Source organism: Botryllus schlosseri, chromosome 9 (assembly GCF_051294905.1).
Source record: "Botryllus schlosseri isolate E-star chromosome 9, Bs_hap1, whole genome shotgun sequence".
NCBI lineage: Eukaryota > Metazoa > Chordata > Ascidiacea > Stolidobranchia > Styelidae > Botryllus > Botryllus schlosseri.
In genome coordinates, this window is record NC_137244.1 from 23,428,398 (window position 1) to 23,448,596 (window position 20,199).

Here is a 20,199-nt window from a genome sequence, read left to right on the forward strand (position 1 = left end):
TAGTGTTGATTTTCTGTGCGCCAGCACCATGCATGGAGTGGCCCGCAGTTGAAATGCAATAAATTTGAGCCAAAGATCTTATAATGGAGTGAAAATTACAATTTACCAAAAGGTTCACAGTGCAGAACCTAACAAGGTTCTGTTGTGAACGCGAACCTCTAAATTTCCGAGGTTCACACACAGAACGCGAACGTGAACCTCACGTTCACACCATCCCTAGTATTTACAGAATTATGGCATAATTACACAATACAACTTACAAAAAACACAATTTTTTAAAATGCCTCTGTTTGAAACACTGTTTTTTAAACAAAGTGTTTTTATAAACAACCATTTGTGTTGAATGCAACGCTAAGCGGGACACAAAAATTTTGTCTACGACTCGCACACCCTGAGTTATACTATCGATCATTATTAAACGAGGTATAACGAAACGAGTGTAGAGTAGTGATTGGATTTTAGTAGCGAGCTACGACTTTCGTTAAGCGCCTCACAGCAGTTACTGGGATGGGCGCGTCGATTTGGTAAAAACGCCCAGCTTACACACCCACACGTCGCTGCAGAAGCTGCTGCTCAAGCTCACAGATTCGATTGACCTGAAAAGGTAAACGTTAGACCCTACGCAACAGGCTTGAGGAATTTCTCCAGAATAAATTAGCCTATTGTGCGCACGCCGTGTGTTAAACTCCGACGCCCGAGTGTTTGAGCCTGCCTATGCAATTGACCGACGCGATCTTGTCGAAATGCCGCCATGTTAAAGGAAACAATTTCATTAACCGACGATTCTGACTAGCTCATTCCTCATTTTTTCTTATTCCCTGCCTTTTTCCCTTTCTTCCCCTTGCCAGCGTCTTCGTCATCGTCCAGTTTTTTGGCAGCTTCTAACCTTTTCTTACCGAGCGGAGTTTTCACGTACCAAGTCTGCGAAACAAGGTCACATCAGCCTGCGATACGTTACGTGACCGACGGTTATTCCGTAGCGCTCTGAAGTGATTATAGAAGTTACAAAAGTAACACTGACTATCTCACTGTTTCTGATTTAAGACTGCCCTGACTAAAATAAAGTCGACAACAGCTCAACTAAAATGTTATTTAGCAAAGCAGTTGGATGCGACAGCAAGGTATTATACATGTATTTCATTTATCCGATGCTAAATTCATTGGAATGAATTTTCGTCTGCTCTGTGTCGCCACCTTTTGGGTTTCATTCAATCACCCGCCCGTTACATACGAGAAAAAAACCCCGACTATTGCCAAAGCAGACGCGTAGTCTGCATAATCGTAATTAGGATAACAAATGCGGTAGAAAAGAAATAAAACACACAATCGCAAATAAGGTAAGTTCATTTCTTCTTCTTCTTGCCCTTCTTGCCCTTTTTCTTCCCCTTTCCCTTTTTGCCGCCTCCACCATCCTCGCCATCGGCGGGCTTGGCGAGTTTGCTCCGCTTTTTACCCAGCGGGGTCTTTTCGTACCACGACTAATCGAGTGAAATAAAGATAGAACCGAAAATATTAGCGAAAAATCAAATGAAATGTTTGGAGATTCTACTGAACATGCGCCGACACTTTCAGAATCCAGGGATAGATGTATAATGTATATAAGAGATAAGCGTATTTGATATTCTCAAATCCAAATCCAGTAATGACCGAAGTTTGTTCGCAACTGACAGGCGGTGATAAGTCACGAGCCTGCTTTTTCGGAGTACTCAAATGAGGTTTATCTGGTTGCAATACCTGCTTGAGTGGGTATATGGTTTTAGATTGAGATAATTGAGAAATTCACGGAATTGCTTCTTGATTTGTAACACTGTCTACTTTGACCAACTTTGCTCAACAGAAGAATGAAAATCGGACATTTTTTGTTCTAGTTCAATCCCGAATCCAAATTCATACTCATTTTGCTCATCTCTGATGAATATATCATACATATCCCCGGCAGAATCCTTAAAATAGTTATGACGAATATTCACCTTGAAGGCCGTCTCCTCTTCTTTGTATATCGGGTCGATCCTTGCCAGCGGCGAGATGAATTCGACGGCGGCCAGAGGTTTTTTGGAAAGCTGAAAAATCGCGATTTTACATTTGCATTGCAATTTAATCACCCCACCGAGAGGGAGAAATGATAAAAAAAAAAAACATTGACGATATAATCTTTCTTTCTGCCAAAACTTTGGATCGATTGTCTTCTACAGATATCAGATCTGATGCTGATCTTAGAATCGACACAGAGATAACTCGAGACAGGCCGATTTATGAACAAAAAGCACTATCACTTCATGTGTCCTATACTCAATTATTCAATGCGGAAAAACTCAAATGTCTGGGACATTTTTACGGAACAGGATTTTAAGAAGTAACTACAAGACCATAATTTTTCAGAACTGTGCTCTGTAAGTTGCCAATACCTGTGATATTCTTCGTTCCGTCAAAATGTATTTCACAGCGTCGATAATATGCCCTTGTGTGTATCCGTCGGTGATCTTGGTCAAGCTGCTGATGTCGAGGTGCTGAGTGATTATACCATTGTACTCTTGGATGAGATGCCTCCACAGCACTGTAATTGTAACAATACAAGATAGCTTGGTGGTTCTTTACTGGTGGGCCACAGAGCAATTTCTAAAACATGCGAAGTTTATTACGATGATTAAAGCAGAAATTGCCACAAGGGCACAGCAGCAATACAACAACAAAAGTCGATCTCTCTCTCTCCACCGTCATATGCGATCTGAAGGCCAATTGTAAAAGTCCATCAAACTAAACTCTAATCAATCGATCAATCAACCAAGTCATATGACTCGAAACTCAGACGGCCAAGACCGAGATTTCATTGTAATTTCGAAGAACAGTAAAGTAACCACACTATTGGGATTTCGTCTATTGGTAATGGTACTTGAAAATTCGACCGGAAACTTCTAAAAGTGAGGAAAATTAGTATATTATAAATGCGAAACATTCGATATCACCAAACATAGTTGTAAAAAGTAGGTTTAACAAGATTTCAACTGGAAACTGAGCAGTCAACACAATGACTTGGACTCGGACTCGAGTGATAATACCATGACTCGGACTCATGCCTTTGCTCGCTGACTTGGACTCGGACTTGACTCGGTGGTGAATTGAAAATGACTCGACTTGACTCGAATCAAAACTATAAAAGTGAGATTGACTTGTGACTTGGTTACAACCCTGCTCACGTGCGGTACTCAGCGGCCGATGCAACGCTGAACATGAGCTACACGAAGACATAGAAAATGAAGAGGATCTTGAAGAGTTTCAGTTTATTTTTCATGTTAGTCCAGCAACAAATATTTCCGAGGTATGGTGTAAAGGTGGGTACAGTCACGTTAGAAATCATGTGCGCCGGAAATGGGCGAAATGAATGAGTAAGAGGTGGAGTGAAGCAGATACCCCACCCATAGTGTCATCGTGATACATCTATAACCCCTAACCAATCAGTGGCTAATCGGTGGTCAACTGGTCATAGTGACAGTGTCTAATATGTGTCCAACTTCGATTTTGAAACAACTGGAAGCTAACACAGCATAAATATCATATGCTATATATCAGAGGTTATCAGGACGAGCTATAAAATAATTCTGCTTAGTCGGAGAACTTAAGAATGTATTGCCTACAGCATCCACTACTACTTGATTGGTTATTAAGCAACACTACTTACTTTTCACAAGTTAGATTAGGAAAAGTAGAAAGTAGTTTTGGGATAAGTTTGAATCCCTTTAACGATTGAAGTTGTCATAGGAATTGCGTGATATAGCCCTAGAGCAGGGCCGGCCAACCTGTGGCCCGCGGGCCACATGTGGCCCGCGAGAAGGTTTTGAGTGGCTCGCGAAGTAATTTCCGAAATTGGTAATGTTATAAAAAATGAATTGCACAGATTGTGAACTTGCAAGGTCAACCAAAAATTTGAATAGTCTTTTCGCAACACTTGAGATGTGATGACTAAAATATCAGTTACGACGCATTGGCATTTCCATGAGCCAGTCACAGTTTGGTAGATCTTCGTACACTACAATAAAGCAGAATAATTTGCGATAAATGTATCAAAAGTAAATATTTTCTACACGCTTTGCGCAAGATGTTGTCACTCGATTTCTTGCTTTTAATATTGTTACCCCTTTTTTGAAAATGAAAGAACGCCTAATGTATCAGATTGAGGCTAACTATATTCTCGATTACGAGACAAAGTGTCGTTCAACATATGCGACCTAGCGTTTGCGCTCGCAGAAAGACCGCCGACTATGAAACCTAGGCACAAAATGATTGACGCATGTTGGTCGAAGCTTTCGAAATTGATGTGTCCAGGCGCTGAACAGTCCAGTCCTGGCAAACTGAGCCCAGCGATATACTGCAGGCCCGCAATATAGTCAAGTGACTATATTATTGAGCTATGAACTTCGAAAAATTTTCGCGCTTCGCGCGAAAGCGCGGCTAGTGGCCCGCGCAATATTTCGCCGATCGAATGTGGCCCTTTGGCTGAAAAGGTTGGCCAGCCCTGCCCTAGAGTCACAGAAAATGAATATATCTTCGAAGATATATTAAGAAGCTGGTAAAAGTATGAGATTCATGGACCAAATCTACTTCTCAAAACTACTTGAGTAATTTACAAACCTTCATTTTCTACTTCCACTTGCAACTTCTACTTGATTACCAATGCTGACTACTTTGACCATCTCGGTTTATATGCTACATATGCCCTTCAGGAATCCCTTTACCTATCACTATTATGTCAAAGAGACATAATTCTTTCAATATTTAGAACTGAACTTTGAGAAGTGAGTCACCGAATCTTCTAACAACGGAAAGTGCGCAACAACTATAGAAATGTTCAGAACCCCTGAGTCATGGATGTCATAAATGAATGCAGAGGAGAATGCTCAGTTCAACGTGTCAATGATGTGTGGCTGATATATGCCAATATGGATATTCTTCAACCTTATTCAGTACTGCTGAATAAAACTGTCATAAACTAATAAACTTTTTATTACACTGTCATGAGATGAGTTTTTTATTGCAACAAAGCTAAAAATTAGAAGGCATGTGCGGGTCTACGATAAGTTATAGGCTTGTGGTTGTGCACCATTTAATTTATAAATATCATGTTCCTATGCTCCTTCATGTAATAAATCTGTAGATTCTAAATGTAGAGTTGTATACACCAACTTGACTTCAACCAGAGCTGTAAAAGGCATTTCTTATGCACAATTTCCCGTAGCCTGCCGATGTCAGGTTTAAACAACCCTGCAAACTTGTTTACACGAGTTGTATTGTCACAAGTTCACCAAATTTATGTTTGGACACGTCCTGTTGTTTAATTAAACCGTTTAAAGTTTTCAGTTCAAAGAAGGCTGTTCTAACTGCAAACCAAAAGCGATAACTGCACCATTCATCATGAAGACGACTTGAGGTAGATCGTGGAATTGCATTGTGGGGCCAGAGGTTCTCTATTTCACTGTACCTCGATACAGCATATTATCTCAAACTTTCCTTGAATTATTGTGATTTGCGAACTCATATGAATACTCACCAATCACGTGAACTTATTATTGAGCATCCAGTGCAGATAAAAGTCTAGCAGATATACTCACAATTGTTGATATACAATGTTCTTTCGCATTCTCTACTAGTTGCTGACGGTTACCCCTGACGAGTGTCAGCCGAAAATATTCGGGTTCATTTCAATATGAATATAGTATTCAATTGTATATTGAAGTTCTGTATCTCCAAGAAGCATTCCAATATGAATATACTAATCAATTGTATATTGAAGTTCTGAACCTCCAAGAAGCTCTTGATATACTCACAAGTATATTTTGTTGGGCATTGTGTTTTTGTTGAGTATCTAGTGCCGATAAAACGTCTTAGCAGATATACTTACAAAATCGGGATGCATAATCGGGTCTTGGTATCATGATAATTCTCTCGTAACTTTTAACGAACGGCTTCAGCTCAGCTTCAAATGGCGCTGTCGAAGTACCGACGAGTAAGATCCTGGAAATAGACAAGTGAGCCACGATTACTTTTTCCAATGCAACAAAATTAAACGCCGCTGATCAGCGCTATTACCTGTCCTCGGGTTTGAAACCTTTCAGTATTTTCGGCAAATCTTTTTTCAATCTCTTCGGATCTGTTTTGTCTCCCTTGGGAGCTTTCTTGACGAAAGTTTTCTCGCAATTGCCGATATATATTATCGACGGCTGTTGCAGTTTCCCAACCTGGACAAGGATAAAGTTTGTTGATAATGGTAAGAGCCGCCAATCAAGATGGTTTGCCGCAGATGTGGTCTCTCTCAAGTCGTTTTATAAGTACGTTTCTTCTGTGCTGTGTGCCTGGACAAGTGCCTCCATTGTTGGTCATTTGTACTTGAGTGGGTCTCACGCCGGACGACAGTACTTGACTTGAGGAGTTTGTTGTATTTTGCAGGGAGAAGTTTGTTGTAAAGTGCGATTATCCGTGCAAAATAAAACTAACAGCTGAATACAGATATGTGATATTTGTCTTGGCTTTTGCCGAGTACATAAATTCAGGTTTAGCGATGTTGAAACGTTGTTTATAGTGACATATACGAATTTGTGGTTAGCAACCAAGTGCTACTTTGTTTCGATGTTTTTGAAGATTTTGATGTGACATTACATTCTACTTTTTTCTAATATCCCGAGAGGTGGTCAAGTTAGTCAGAGTTGCTACTCACTTACAATTTACTCACTTACAATTAAAAAGTAACGATTTCCAAGATATGATAGCGTGATAGTGTTCGGCTTCTTGATCGGTACGCCGTGGGTTTGATCACTGGCTGGGTCAGATCAAAGTCCTGATTAGTAACACTGGTATCCATGACTTCCCGCATGGCGTTCACCATTACCGGGATAGCATGGAGGGGTGGTGCAAGAAGTAAAAAGCCTTACAAGGCTATATCTGCAACTTCCTTGCCCAGCGGCATATGCACATCATGCACTCATGGTATGCATTGCGCATGTGCAGATCGTGTGCATGTATATTATGATTCGGTGTTTATACCGCAAAACATAGGACAAAAATATACAACGTCATATTCCTACACGTTAAAACGACATCAAGTGGAAGTAGAAAATAGAAGGTCGTAAAAGTATTCAAGTAGATTTCGTCGAGGGGTAGCACACTTTCAGTATTTAATCGGAGGTGGCTACGTCAGAAATTGCAAGATATGTCTTCGCGACTAATGCGAAATGACTAATTACACTACAAATAGCCAGAATATAACATATATTCTGTTCTTGTGACAATTTCACTTATAAAAGTGATGGGAACTTATCGAAAAACTACTTATTACTTTAAAAATCCAAATTGTCGACAGTGTTAGTTTTTTTTTAAAACTGTGCAAGCAGAAGTGTAAGTAGTCTCAATACATAACTACTTGAGTAGACAGTGGAAGTAGGTAAAACCAGTATTTCGTTACTGACCACCTCTGAAATTACCGTTGATTAAATGCTTAATGATAAAACTATCATAATTGTGTCAACGTACGACATAAAAACACTTCATTATTTGTCGCACCTTTGTGACCATGTGAATCAGCATAGCGAGACCTGACTTTCCCGGATATTTTCCGGCAATATTTTCTGGCGTCAAGTCAAACAGATTCGCCCCGGTCTCGGTGCAGATGGCATGCAGCAACATCTTCTTCCCGACTCCTCTCGGGCCGGAAATCAGTATTGATTTGATTTGCGGCATGTTTTCGTGAACAAACGGAGACCCTGCAAAGACAAGGGTGGTCGATAGGAGGACTGGAAGATTCGGAGACAACATATCTCCTTGGTACCTAATGGTAAGATTCCATACAAGGCTACGAGCTGCCGTACATCAGATAATGACGGTTGAGGCTCAATGTCGATCTGCCGCAGGGTACTGCCGAGGTAGTTGTAGTCACCGATGAAATCTTTAAGATAAATCTGAAACGATGAAATTTCATGATGATGGCTTGTAGACTTATTGTGGAGAGCATAGTGAATTTGTCAGAATTTACATATCTTGTCAAGACCTCACGAAAAGCCTAGAGCTCTGGCTGTGGAATATTTTTTAATATTGGATACCAGGGCTGTCATGGCCTTCCTTGAGCTTGGCAACAAAAGCTGTAAGCGAAAAGTCACATTAAAATAAAACGATGCGCATACGAGACAGATTTAGCACAAAAGCATATGCAGCTAAGGCAAAGGTATCTGAATTTCTCTGAGTTTGTATCAAATGGAAGGCCAAGTAAGTCAAGTTATAGAAAAACAAATTCCTATACATTTACGCTTGAATATGAGTGACTGTATTTATGCTTATTACTCATAGTATTTAAGCATATTACTCACTCGAAAAGAGTGAGTTGCAATCTGTACTCATTTGAAAGATTTTATAGTTGCAAACCTTTGGACATTGCTTCAAGATACCCTGCTGAATTAATTCTTCGTACAAGGATTCTAATGTTCTGTCCGCGGTCAAATCTTTTTCTTTTTTGCCTTTTTTCCCTTTCTTGCCGCTCTTCTTTCCCTTCTTCTTTTTCTGCGAATATTTGTGATTATTAATATTAATCGGATCATGTAATTTGGAACAGTACGTCCTGATTCCGTATGGCTATCTCATTGGAAATTTGAATCAGCTTCAAAGCTAATTTAGCAGAAATTGATATATCGCACATTGTCGTTAAGCATGATATCACAATGAAATTCCACATATTGATATATTCATACTTGAATATAAGGAAATGTTGCCAATGACAGAAAAGAGTTCTATCAGATATTTATGGTAAACTAATTTTAGGCAAGGTCATTCATTATTTCTTTCCTTTATTAATTTATTTTTTTATTTTTATGAGTACAAAATGCCAGAAGATTATGAAAAAATGAAATCATAGGCAGGAGTTGAAACCACTTGGAACAGTTTTTTTAATCAAACACAGATAGTAATAAAAATATATGTCTGTAAATTGAGGTATGCACGCTGAAATAGAAAAAGGTCAGAGAGAGAGAGAGAATCTTTATTCGTATACATTACATATCAACATAACACTACAAAAATGTAACAGTGAAATGAGACATGCAAGGTAGACGGGAGGCTCGATATGACATAGTCTTCAGAGCCGAGCCACCCGGGACAGGAGCATGATGATGATGATGCTTGGAGTAATCATGGCATCTAGACTACGACAGAACGTAATCAACATATTATGAATTTGCAATCATGATCTGAAGACTGGAAATTCCAGAAACGGCTCGGCCAATATCGGCGTAAATAGGTTGCTGATAAATCTATGCAACGAAAATATAAACATGTTATTGCACCCACCTTCTTTCCACTTTTCTTTCCTTTTTTTCCTTTCTTCCCCTTATCGCGATCGAGAGCCTTAAAAATACAAAGCTATCACCAACAGCACCAGTAGCAGTTATCAACAACACAATATTTTTTTGTGAAGGTTCATTAAGCCGAGGTATTGAGTAACAAATTAGTTTCCATTGAATTCTCTATTAAAGTACAGTAGGCTACTTTCTCTACGATCTTAAAAATTTCAGAAGGCGGGTTCCTGCGAAGGAGGCACATACCTCAGCCTTGAAAATATATTACCAAACGTTGACAGTGATTAATAGTGAGTTCTGGATGTAGATGCCAAATTACTTGACTTGATTTTTCTCGCACACCTTTGTGACACTGACCAAATTGTTCAGACCCACATGCCAACAGTGGTTCACAACAGAAACGGACATATCATTGTACTACTTCATGAAGTTCCTCCTAAAAACCGAACCTCTCCTATTCCCAGTTTGGGTTTTACTAAAATACTGACCGAAACACCAACAAAGTAGCAGCAGTGGGTAGATTGACCCATGTTGGGAGCGTACCATTTTGAGGTTGTTTAGCTCTTCGCGCATGAGTTCATCAACTTGAATTCGGACTTCATCCTCCACCTCAACGCGCTTCTCTTCCTTTATAAGCTCCACGTCGTGCTGCTGCTGGAAGTTGACTGATTCGTCGCGATTCTGCCACACGTCTGCACGGAAAAATAACGAAACCTTTCACAGCTACGCAGGGAATCACTTGCTTTTCTTTCATACCTTTGTAACCGTTGCTGCCCAGGGAGATATCCGGCAGAAATTTGGACGGCATCATTTTCCATCCTGGCTCTTCTTCCTGTTACACAAAAATTCGTTTCAAATGCTTCCGTCAGAGCCTTCATAAGTACATATAGAGATATCGAAGGGATTTATTAATTATCCGGAAAATCAACGTGAGATTGGCGACCTCTTTGTCCATCGATGAATATATTATACGATATAAAACCTTTAAAGTAAAAGGTGCTTAATTACAGGGCACAAGCAACATTTGTCGGGCTGCCTACGTAGATAGTACCGGACCACAATAGGAAATATCAATTTTGCCAACCAATTTTGCCTAGTGTCAAAACAGAAGTAGTGTATACAAGCAAAACAACTTGAACAAGTGGATACAACATACTTGAATACTACATACGAGTAATAGCACTATGTGCTATAACATGATATACGTGGGCATGTGATGCTTGTGGACGGTTGAGTATGGTTACCATAATTTGAGATCAGAAAAAGAGGACGCTTTTGAAAAGTTCTTAAAGCTCTACTGGCGGAAAAGAAAAATGGTGATTTTGAAAATTTTTCGACCAATAGTGCAACATTTCAGCAGTGTTGACTGAAAAGAAAAAGGTAATCATTACGACTCGACTCCTGAATTACCTACTTTTATCCTATTTCAGCGGTTTTGACTTAAAAAATAGTAAAGGTCATCTTTCCAAGCTATACTCCCAAAATACCCGTTGCGCCGTATTTTTGTTGACTATCATGCCAACTCAATTGCATTTTAACATTTTTCTTATAAAAAGAGGACAAATTCTCCAAAAAAATGGACAGTGAGGACACTGTCAATTCATTGAAAAAAATGAGGACAAAAATGGTAACCCTACGCTTGAGGTGGGTGTTAAAGTTAAAATTTGGTTGCCACTCGGTTAATTTTGGGGTTCGGGTTAGTCTTAGGGTTATAATGTCTCATGTTTTTCACTGTTTCGCATGCTCAAAGGTAGGGCAGCGGTTTTGAAATGATGAAATTGTTAATAAACTGAATTGAACCAAAGCGTCATTCGATATTTAGAATAGATGGTAGCTTCCAGTTTTGCAAACGAGACTACCTCGTCGTCTCCGCCCTTTTTGCCTTTCTTTCCCTTCTTGCCGGATTTCTTTCCCTTCTTCTTTTTCCCGGACTTCTTGCCCTTTTTCCCTTTCTTCTTTCCTTTCTCCTCCGCCTTGGCCGCTAATTCCGCTTCCACCTAACGAAGAAACACAGACTTTTAAATCTCCCAATGCTGAATGGAGAACCGGCGACATATTCACCTCTTCCGGGGTTTTTTCTTTGAACAACTTGGCCGATCCTCCGTCTTCCTCGTCCGGGTAGTCCGGAAACTTTCCGGTCGCGTCTCTGAATTTTATTTTTATTTGGTTTTTTATTTTGCAAAATATTATCTGAGCCTTTGTGAGAAGTATTTTAATTTAAGAGTAGGATATACACGATATATAGGATCGTGAATATTTGCAAATGTTTTTGCAGCATATTATCCGAGTTTCTGTAACAAGTATTCCAATTCAATTGTAGGCTACACATGTGATTGTGTTAATTTGAAACTTAATGTTACAATAGATTATCCCCATCACTGCATTAAGTATTTGAATTCAAGATTTATCTCAAGCTACAATTGTTCGGATATAAATAGATCGTTCGTTAAATTAATCACAATATATCATCACAGAGAAATCTCAGTAGCTCATGTACGTTTTTTATATCTTGGTAAAATCAAGTTGTCACTTGTGTCAAGCATAAACAGTAAACACGGCCAGAATACGGTCGAAAGAAAATGAAAATTATACAAAAACTTGATTTTCTTAAGATGTTAATAATGGACATAAGGTAGGCCTACTCTGATTCCACGGCAACGATATTATCAATTGTCGTTAGATGTCACATCAGAACACCTGATAAGTATTTATTGTATCAAAAGTTGTCTAAAGGCGATGCAACTATACATGGAAATAAAAATATGTTACTGGACTAGTCCTGATGAATAGAAGTACTTTGTCACGCCCTAAGTCAAGCTTGCTTGTCCGTACCTGCATTCGATGAACCACTGCCTGATCTGATCTTGCATTCTTTCTTTCATGTCCGGGCCCTCGACCTCCCTGATTTTCTCTTTTACCGTGACGAGCGCTTGCTGATATTCGATTTCGTGTTCTTCTTGCTTTCCGCGACGTATGACCTGGTTGATGATTAGAAAATGAATTATTGTAAACTCGGGGCTCTTTGCATAGCTCCGATACAGCTGGAGAAAAAAATGGCGATGGCCTTGACCTCAGTCGTTTGAGAAAGCCATATCGACTCGCAACTCGATTATAACTTCAAAACCATGTATTTCACATCGTCCTACGATGACAGGCCATAGGAAGTGTCCTCCTGTGCTAACACAAAACCGACCATGAAACTACTTTTCTTTCCAAAATATAAAGTGTAAAAAGAGCTTCTTGGAGGTACAGAACTTCAATATACAATTCAATAGTATATTCATATTGAAATAAACCCGAATATTTTCGGCTTACACTCGTCAGCAACTAGTAGAGAATTGGAAAGAACATTGTCAACAATCGTATCACAGAATATGACGTCACCAGCATGAAATTTCAAACGAGAGAGCGTTCGATGTAGGCCTACTATTTTCAGATGGTACACGAACTCCTTTTGTTGGCAGGGTTTGGGTTGTGTATTAAAGTGTAAAAAGAGTTTTGCATCAAAAACTGTTCAAGTAGAACTGGAAGTTCTCTAAAGTAAGTAACGGAAGTACGCGAAATATTCTGAGCACGAAAGAGTAGTACTTTGTCACCGGCCACCTCTGATTGCATAAAAAACCAACCTCTGTGTTTGCCGCTTTTGTCTGCGGGAGATTCTTTTTCACTCGTTCTTCCTTTGCCGGAGTCTGTTGCAAGTCAAAGAAATCTTACACACGCCTTACAGTCGCAAAATCAATTTTACCATTCCGATAAATATCATCTCCTCGTCTCTTTGCCTTTTCGTGATCTTCCTCCTGGCAAACCCTTTCCAAATCTGAAATATTCGAAGCGGTTACCACCAGAGTCCGACCTAATTGGGTTTTTGAGCCGATACCAATATGATCGATAACTGGCATCTTCTCCAAAAGCACCGAGATATTCGGCCGGCATTCAAAAGACATAGCACGTGGCTTAGGATGGATTTCCAAAACTTCGGAACATAATATTCGAACAGCTTTCAAGCACTAATATAGTAAGTAACATACAATTTACAGCCACTGTTTTTCTTGTGCATGAAATAAACTGGAAAGGCTGAACCCGGACACCTGTCAAAGCTATATAATCTTAATCAATACTCCCAGTCTGGCGATCACAGACTATAGCTCTCCAATTCCCAACTGAATCTTGTGACATCACAAAAAAGTCCGATATTTTTTGTCGATTATTCTTACAAAGTGTGACATTGACTTGATTATTGGTGAACCGATAAATCAGCCGAGCTCTGATTACAACGTGAACGATAGGGAATTCTGGAAAGAGAGAAGCTCACCTTCTGTATTTTTGTCGCCGCTACGTCGGGGTCCAGCGTCGGCGCGCCTCTTTGCTGAGCGATCCTGTCCTTCTCTTCCTCCATCCGGATCTCTTTCATGAATTTGGCTCGCAGACGACCTTGCCTGGCGCGTTCGTGCACTTGAATGAGACGGATGGCTTCCTCCAGCGACATCTGCTTCACGTCTTTCGCCTGGGAAAAGTATGACGCGTTTATGAGCAACTCAGGAAGCAAACTGTGTCGGATTTTACTGCTAAGTAATCCTTTTAGTGTGCCAATAATAACTTATCGGAGGACCTCGAAAAGTTTTTAGTTACAATAAATGCATTGAAAGCAATATTGAAGCTCTGTAACATCAACAATACATGCTATAAGTTTAGACGAGTTGTTCTCGGAGTGGGTGATTTCACCCCTTGCGGTTGATTTTGGAGTACAAGGAGTCTAGAAGATAAAGGAGTGATTTGTAGGACAAAAAAATAATCCGAAGGGACGATAGGGGACGAGTATAAATGCCAAGTCTCCAGGCCTTTATTTCCAGTTTCTTGCAAAGTTTCGATCGATGGAGAAATTGTACATTGATGGTAAAGCAATAGGCTCCAATGCATTTTTACCTCGCCGAACTTGATCTTCATAGCCACAGATTTTAACTATATATATATAACCTATGTGTGTCTGCGCGTGTCCGCTGATTCGTTCTCTTGAAAAAGTGATTAAGACCATCATAAAACTAGTTCTCGATCGACAAAAGCGAGTATGCAAAATAAGCAGTATACAAATAAGTAATGCAAGTAGATAAGTACTTGAATGCTATATCTGAATTTTAATGTCTTACTTTTAGGGGGCAGTAGGACAAGTTGAGCTTCGTAAGGGGGCAATCAATCAGGTTTATTAATATTTTCATCGTTTCAAAACATCACAAGACTGCGATACAACGAAAAGATAGGAAGGTGTCGAAACAACTTGGAGCACTCCCATGGAGCAGCCATTAAGATCAGACACCCACCTTAGCCTAGGCGAAGTAAAGAAGAGGCAAGCACACTGAATGAAAAGCAATGCAGAGAATATAAGACGTAAGCGACAAAATGAGGTGGCATGTGGCGGAGGGCGAGGTCATGGTCCGGTAATCCTGAAGACTGGCTAGTATTGATTTAGAAGAAATTGCTTGTATTTTGACTTGAATGCAGACATGCCCGACGACTGTCGGATAGCCGGCGAGATGCTGTTCCACAATTGGGGTCCGGCATACTTGATAGAGCAATGCAACAAGTCAAAAAAGTTGAGAACCGCTGTTTTAGACCATTCACGATCTCTTGCTTGATAAAAATCATCGTTTCCATCTTTCAATTTACCATCACGTTTGCCCGACATATGAGAATGCGACACAAAAACAACAGTTGAGCATGGGACAATTTAGCATGCGTCACTTCAGCATGTTACTTTATAACCTCAAAAATAACTCTAACCCCAACCATAACCCTGAAATTAATCCTTATATATCCTAACCATAACCTAACCCTAAATCCAAACCAAACCCAAAATTTAGCTTTTGTGTGGCATGCCCGATTGTCTCATTCTATTATGTCGCAAACTCATATGTCCACAAGAGTTGGATCAATTGTAATTTGTAATGTAATTAATACATTTTTTCATGTAATTGTAATTGTAATTGTAATTTGATCAAAATTTTGCTCAATTACAATCTCAAGTAGGCCTACATTTTCATGGAAACCTGACAATCACAACATAAAATGATCATTTAATCCAGTGGTTCTTAACCTTGCCCCCAGCGCCCCCAGGGGGCGCTGGCGATCTTGAAGGGGGGCGGAAACGCTCAGGGGGCGATATGGGGGGCGCTGGGCTCAGGGGGGCGGTATAGGGGGGCGCTGGAGAAAAATGGCTTCGCAGTAGATGATGTGGTGATAGGACATACTTAATGAGTATTCAGAGCAAATTAACACCGAAAACTTCGTTACATATAACCTTTAAAATACATATAGGTTTAATTGTCCATGGGCGCCTAAATGACTGACACCGAATGTTCCTGTCTTGGCAATCTGAACCCCAGAAGACGAATTCCATCTGGCAGGGAAAAATTATATGTCAGTGAAGAAATACCAATCTGAAATCGTGTGCGTCTTTTAGTTTAGTACGATTGGGCGACAGGGATATTGCTGTTGGGCGATATCCCCGTTGAGCGATTCTATATTTTTTGATATTGCAGACAGGGGGTCACGAAATAACATCATGCAACGAAGTCATACCAACGGGTTCGCCCGCCCGAATATGTTTAATTATTAGTAACGGGCCCTACAGTTTCCAAGAAACCTCACAATGTTCGCTTTAAGTTTTGATGAGTCTGCGCACACTCAACAACTCACTGCGCTGACCCTTGGACAACAGTGCGTAACGACTAAAAAAAGGTAATAACTCCGGATTTGTTGTGCGCAACGTAGATTTTCTGTGTGCAGAGACCGTGTCAGCACTGCGCGCGTGCGCAGCTTAGAGGGAACATTGCACCTCACTCAGCTCTACCGGTAAATGGGTTTACGTGAGCAGAGAGAGGATAAAAATTGGTCTCAATTTACATGCAATTCCCGATGATATTGACCAATTCAATCATTAATTATTGAAATTTTTCGCACTTCGCGCGAATAGGCGAGAATAGCTGCCTCAGTAAATGGACACCCAATGTAAATACCTAATAGGCTATCAGCAAATAGCGGACAGCCTACTGGGGGTCTGGGAGTGAAGTCCCCCGGAAGTTTGGTTTATCACCCGATGGGGGCCCAGGACCAACGTTTTTTGTTTGGGGGGGGGGGGCTGACGAAGTGCTGTTTCGGCCCTGGTAACGAATAATTGTACCTGCGGGCACGCCCGAATATGTTTAATTATTAATTACGTGCCCTTTATTTTCCTATACAACAGCTCACTCAGTGCTACTGGTAAATCCGATTACGTGGGTTGAGAGGATAAAAAGTTTATAGCGACTTATATAATTACCACCTATTCACTCATGCATTATGGAAAATTTTGGCACCTAGGGCGACCAGGCCACACAAACTTTGCTGACCATCAAAATCACGATATGGGGTTCGTGGGGGCGAAGCCCTCAGAAGATCGGTTTATCACGCTATGGGTGCGCAAGGCAATCGTTTTTAGGGGGGTTAACGAAGTGCTGTTACGGCCCTCCCTCTTACTCATTGTCTTTATTACATTCCTTACAATATGAAGTTGGGGGGCGCTGGAGCACGATAATTTTCGAAAGGGGGCGCTGGAAGAAAAAAGGTTAAGAACCACTGATTTAATCAATCATTTATTCGTCGCACCAGTGAAAATCTGTTATGAACCAGGATGACGACGAGGGGCCTTAAGGCCTTTAGTAAACAGTAAACTTTCTGAATTATAATATATGCTAAACCAGTGGTTCTCAAACTGGGAGCGTGCCCCCTTGGGCGGCGTGAAAGCATCTGAAGTAATTGTAATTGTAATGTAATTGAAACATGCAAGGAAGTAATTATAATTGAATTAAAATATTGTAATTGATCCAACTCTGATGTCCACGTACTTATTATCACAGCCAGAATTGAAGGGAGTATTAAAGACACTGATTGAGTACCGGGACTAGCTAAAACTGTAGAAAATCAGAAAATTCAGAAGGAAATGGTTCATTCTCGGTCACATTCTGAAATATATTCTAAATCCAACACCTTAAAGCTAGCAGGATTCATGTTGGATAATGACTATAACAATACCGTTAAAAATATGACGCCATTAGGATTGTAATGTAGCTTTCTCCAACAAATTATTACTAGTAAAATTAATGCTCTCACTTTATCACTATCGCTTGGACCCATCTTCGATAGTATTTTTCCCAATATCTGTTCCCGTTGCTGCAGAATCTTTTTACGTTCATTCACGTAATATTTTGGCACTGGTATTTCAATATCGTCCTAAATTCAAGCATCCCCACGATCACTTGAAGAAGACCCAAACGGCGACGGGCAATTCATTCTTACCGGGGTCAATTTCAAATCGGAAAGGATATCATCAAAATAATGAAATTCGGAGAATTCCAAGTTGACCATTTCATTCTTCACTTCAAGCAGACGGCCAATTGTACCATCGAGAACCTGCCGTAGTACTCGGCGCTTTTGAGGATGGACAATCTTAAAAAATACTGATCATTATGCGCCGTCGACGATGTAATGACACGATTAAAGAAATGCATCACCTGATCATAACACGATTCCAATTTTCGAAGGATTTGTATATATTTAATGTACAGAGTTGCCAGCATTTGATACACAGTGTTGCGGTCCTTTGAAAACAGAAAAAAATGCATGACAGTGGCTTGTCGACATGAAACCAGATATTATAAACTGGAAAACATATTGGCATTAACAGCATACCGGTAACTAAAGTATTCAAAGCCAAATAGCGTAGGTTTCAATGCGGGCTGAAAAGTTAATATCTGCTTCGTGAGAATCTGATTTCATTGAACATTAAATGTGATCAATCCATTCAAATGTTTGTAGGGTATAATGTGTATACATAAGCGCGTTGCAATTGCAAGGCCATGAGTCGCAATGATAGATGTTTGTTTAAGTACATATCTCATTACAGGTTTAAAGTAGGTGAATTTTTCCCACTGCCAAATCTGCATCAGCAGTCTGCTGATGTGAATAACAAAGATTTCAAAATTTGGATATGGTACATTTGTTAACATTTTCTACTACACTTCAGGAAATGAAAACTTAATAATAATTGCACTTCTAATGACACCTCGATTACCTTCTCTGGTTTCGGTGGCTCGGCCGGCAGCTCCAAAGGAACCAAATCTGTAATGCTGGCTTGCGCCTCGCTCCATAGTTGATTATAGGTGCTGTTACATAACGTTGTAGGGTGAAATGTCAGGAAAAATTGCAAACGTACAATTATGCGTAATAAAGATGCACGCTCTATGTGGTAGTTCCAGTCTCCCGCATACTTGCATATCATGATTATTTATCAACATCACTGACGAAATCGTTTTTACTTCTGCATTCAGCTAAACACACAGAGGATTCTTCGGAATTTTGTTATCAAGAGAAATTTATTGTAATTTAATTGACAGATATGAGCAAATTTTGCACGGCATAAATATGGACGCATATGCACTGAATTGAGAGATCTCATTTGCTTTAATGAAGCAAATGTATATCGTAAATTTATCTTGATTCAGTGAGTGGTCTCTCATCGAGAGAATATGCTGTGCATTGAGTTGTGAGGTTTATCATACACAGTACGGGTATAAAAGGTATCGACAAGATAGTATAATGTCAGACAGACTTTTATAAACTACCTGAATCTATTTGATTGTTGCCTGATGATCATGCAACTAACTACTAGTTTTTTGAGTAGTTCTAGTTCTAGTTTAGTCGCGGATTATAAAAATTGAGTATGGTTTAGTTCTCGCTGTAGTCATACTTGAAGAAAAACTTAGTTGCCTTACAACTAGAAAACGGGCGTCATTGTTTGGCATGAGTCGGGACACCAGAGTGCCATTGTGTGATGTTCTTGTCGCCCTTCCTATCCAAGAGTTACCACTACTAACAGTGACGTAGCCAGGGGTGGGTTTTGCGGGCCGAAAACCCTCCCAGTTCTAACTTGTACTGATGTTCATGTGGAGAGCCAATCCGTCTCCGATAAAACAAACATTCATGAGTTGATTCGGGATTGAAAGTAGTTAGTTGCATTTTAGTTAGTTAGTAGCGAATTTCTAAAGGTCATTAGTTCTAGTTGTATAATGCTGGTTCTAGCTGAGAATTTTGAAAGGTGTGCAGTTCCAGTTCTAGATCTAGTTGCGCATTTTGAAAATCCAGAAGTTTGTACAACTCTAATGCTAGAGTGACCATCTGCTTGCTCGGTACGGTACGCCGTGACCTCAATACACGGCAGTGTCAGACCAAAGACTTGATTGTGGCTATTACGCCACGGGCTCAACACGATGGGATTGCATGCAGTTTATTGGTTTTGGTGGTGCTGGCTAGCCTTCCTTGATAACCTGCCTTCATTATGATTATATTTAATCTTCAATAGATATACGGAATGATTCATTGAAATGCTACCTTTCACGGTACCAATTCCGATACTTCAAAAATTAGCAGCACTCCCTTGCGACGTGGTTCAGTATAGTTTAGTTTCTTAATATACTCATCATATCAAAACACCGCAAAGAGAATAAAACGATTGGAAGGAGTCGAAACAACTTGGAGAAGGCTTTTAAATCAAGCAGCAGTATATACTAGTTACGCACTGGTTATTATTTGATAAACGTGTATACTCACCTGTGTGACATGATTAATGAATTAAATCCAGACGAAATCCAATTCAAGCCAGCCTAATCCTTACTGCAAAGGACGAGTACCATTCCCACGTCGTGGGTGATATAAAGGTACTGTTCCTGTCTATTATGATCAGAACTCTAACGCGCTTCATTGTTGTCATAGTGATGACTATGCGCGATGAACTGAATCGATACATCATTGAGACCTCATACAATGTCATTTTTCCACAGCG

The 20,199-nt window shown here is 40.0% G+C and overlaps 1 protein-coding gene across 2 annotated transcripts; it reads right to left on the bottom strand.

Moving 5' to 3' along the window:
- Positions 1-735: 735 nt before the first annotated feature.
- On the bottom strand, positions 736-20,115 carry LOC145445823 (dynein regulatory complex subunit 11-like). 2 transcript variants are annotated; one of them, XM_080323964.1, is made up of 22 exons: positions 19,968-20,115; positions 18,433-18,523; positions 17,873-17,959; positions 17,658-17,807; positions 17,472-17,591; positions 13,642-13,833; positions 13,075-13,146; positions 12,956-13,018; positions 12,162-12,307; positions 11,391-11,475; positions 11,189-11,326; positions 10,086-10,161; positions 9,873-10,021; positions 9,322-9,378; positions 8,404-8,538; positions 7,814-7,943; positions 7,549-7,748; positions 6,082-6,230; positions 5,894-6,006; positions 2,406-2,554; positions 1,971-2,060; positions 736-921 (listed from the first exon to the last, which is right to left on the bottom strand). In XM_080323964.1, exons 1-22 carry the CDS (start codon positions 19,976-19,978, stop codon positions 802-804), a joined length of 2,523 nt encoding a protein of 840 aa, XP_080180090.1. In that variant the 5' UTR covers positions 19,979-20,115; the 3' UTR covers positions 736-801. The 2 variants fall into 2 exon arrangements, with proteins under 2 accessions (XP_080180090.1, XP_080180089.1); XM_080323963.1 differs by lacking the exon at positions 736-921 and adding an exon at positions 1,118-1,478.
- Positions 20,116-20,199: the final 84 nt, after the last annotated feature.

Excerpts from the sequence above, each read along its gene's own strand:
- LOC145445823 (XM_080323963.1), bottom strand. Across the intron at positions 13,147-13,641 it reads CGGCGACAAAAATACAGAAG|ATTTGGAAAGGGTTTGCCAG; the intron begins GTGAGCTTCTCT and ends CGAATATTTCAG. Across the intron at positions 6,007-6,081 it reads GGTTTCAAACCCGAGGACAG|GATCTTACTCGTCGGTACTT; the intron begins GTAATAGCGCTG and ends GTCTATTTCCAG.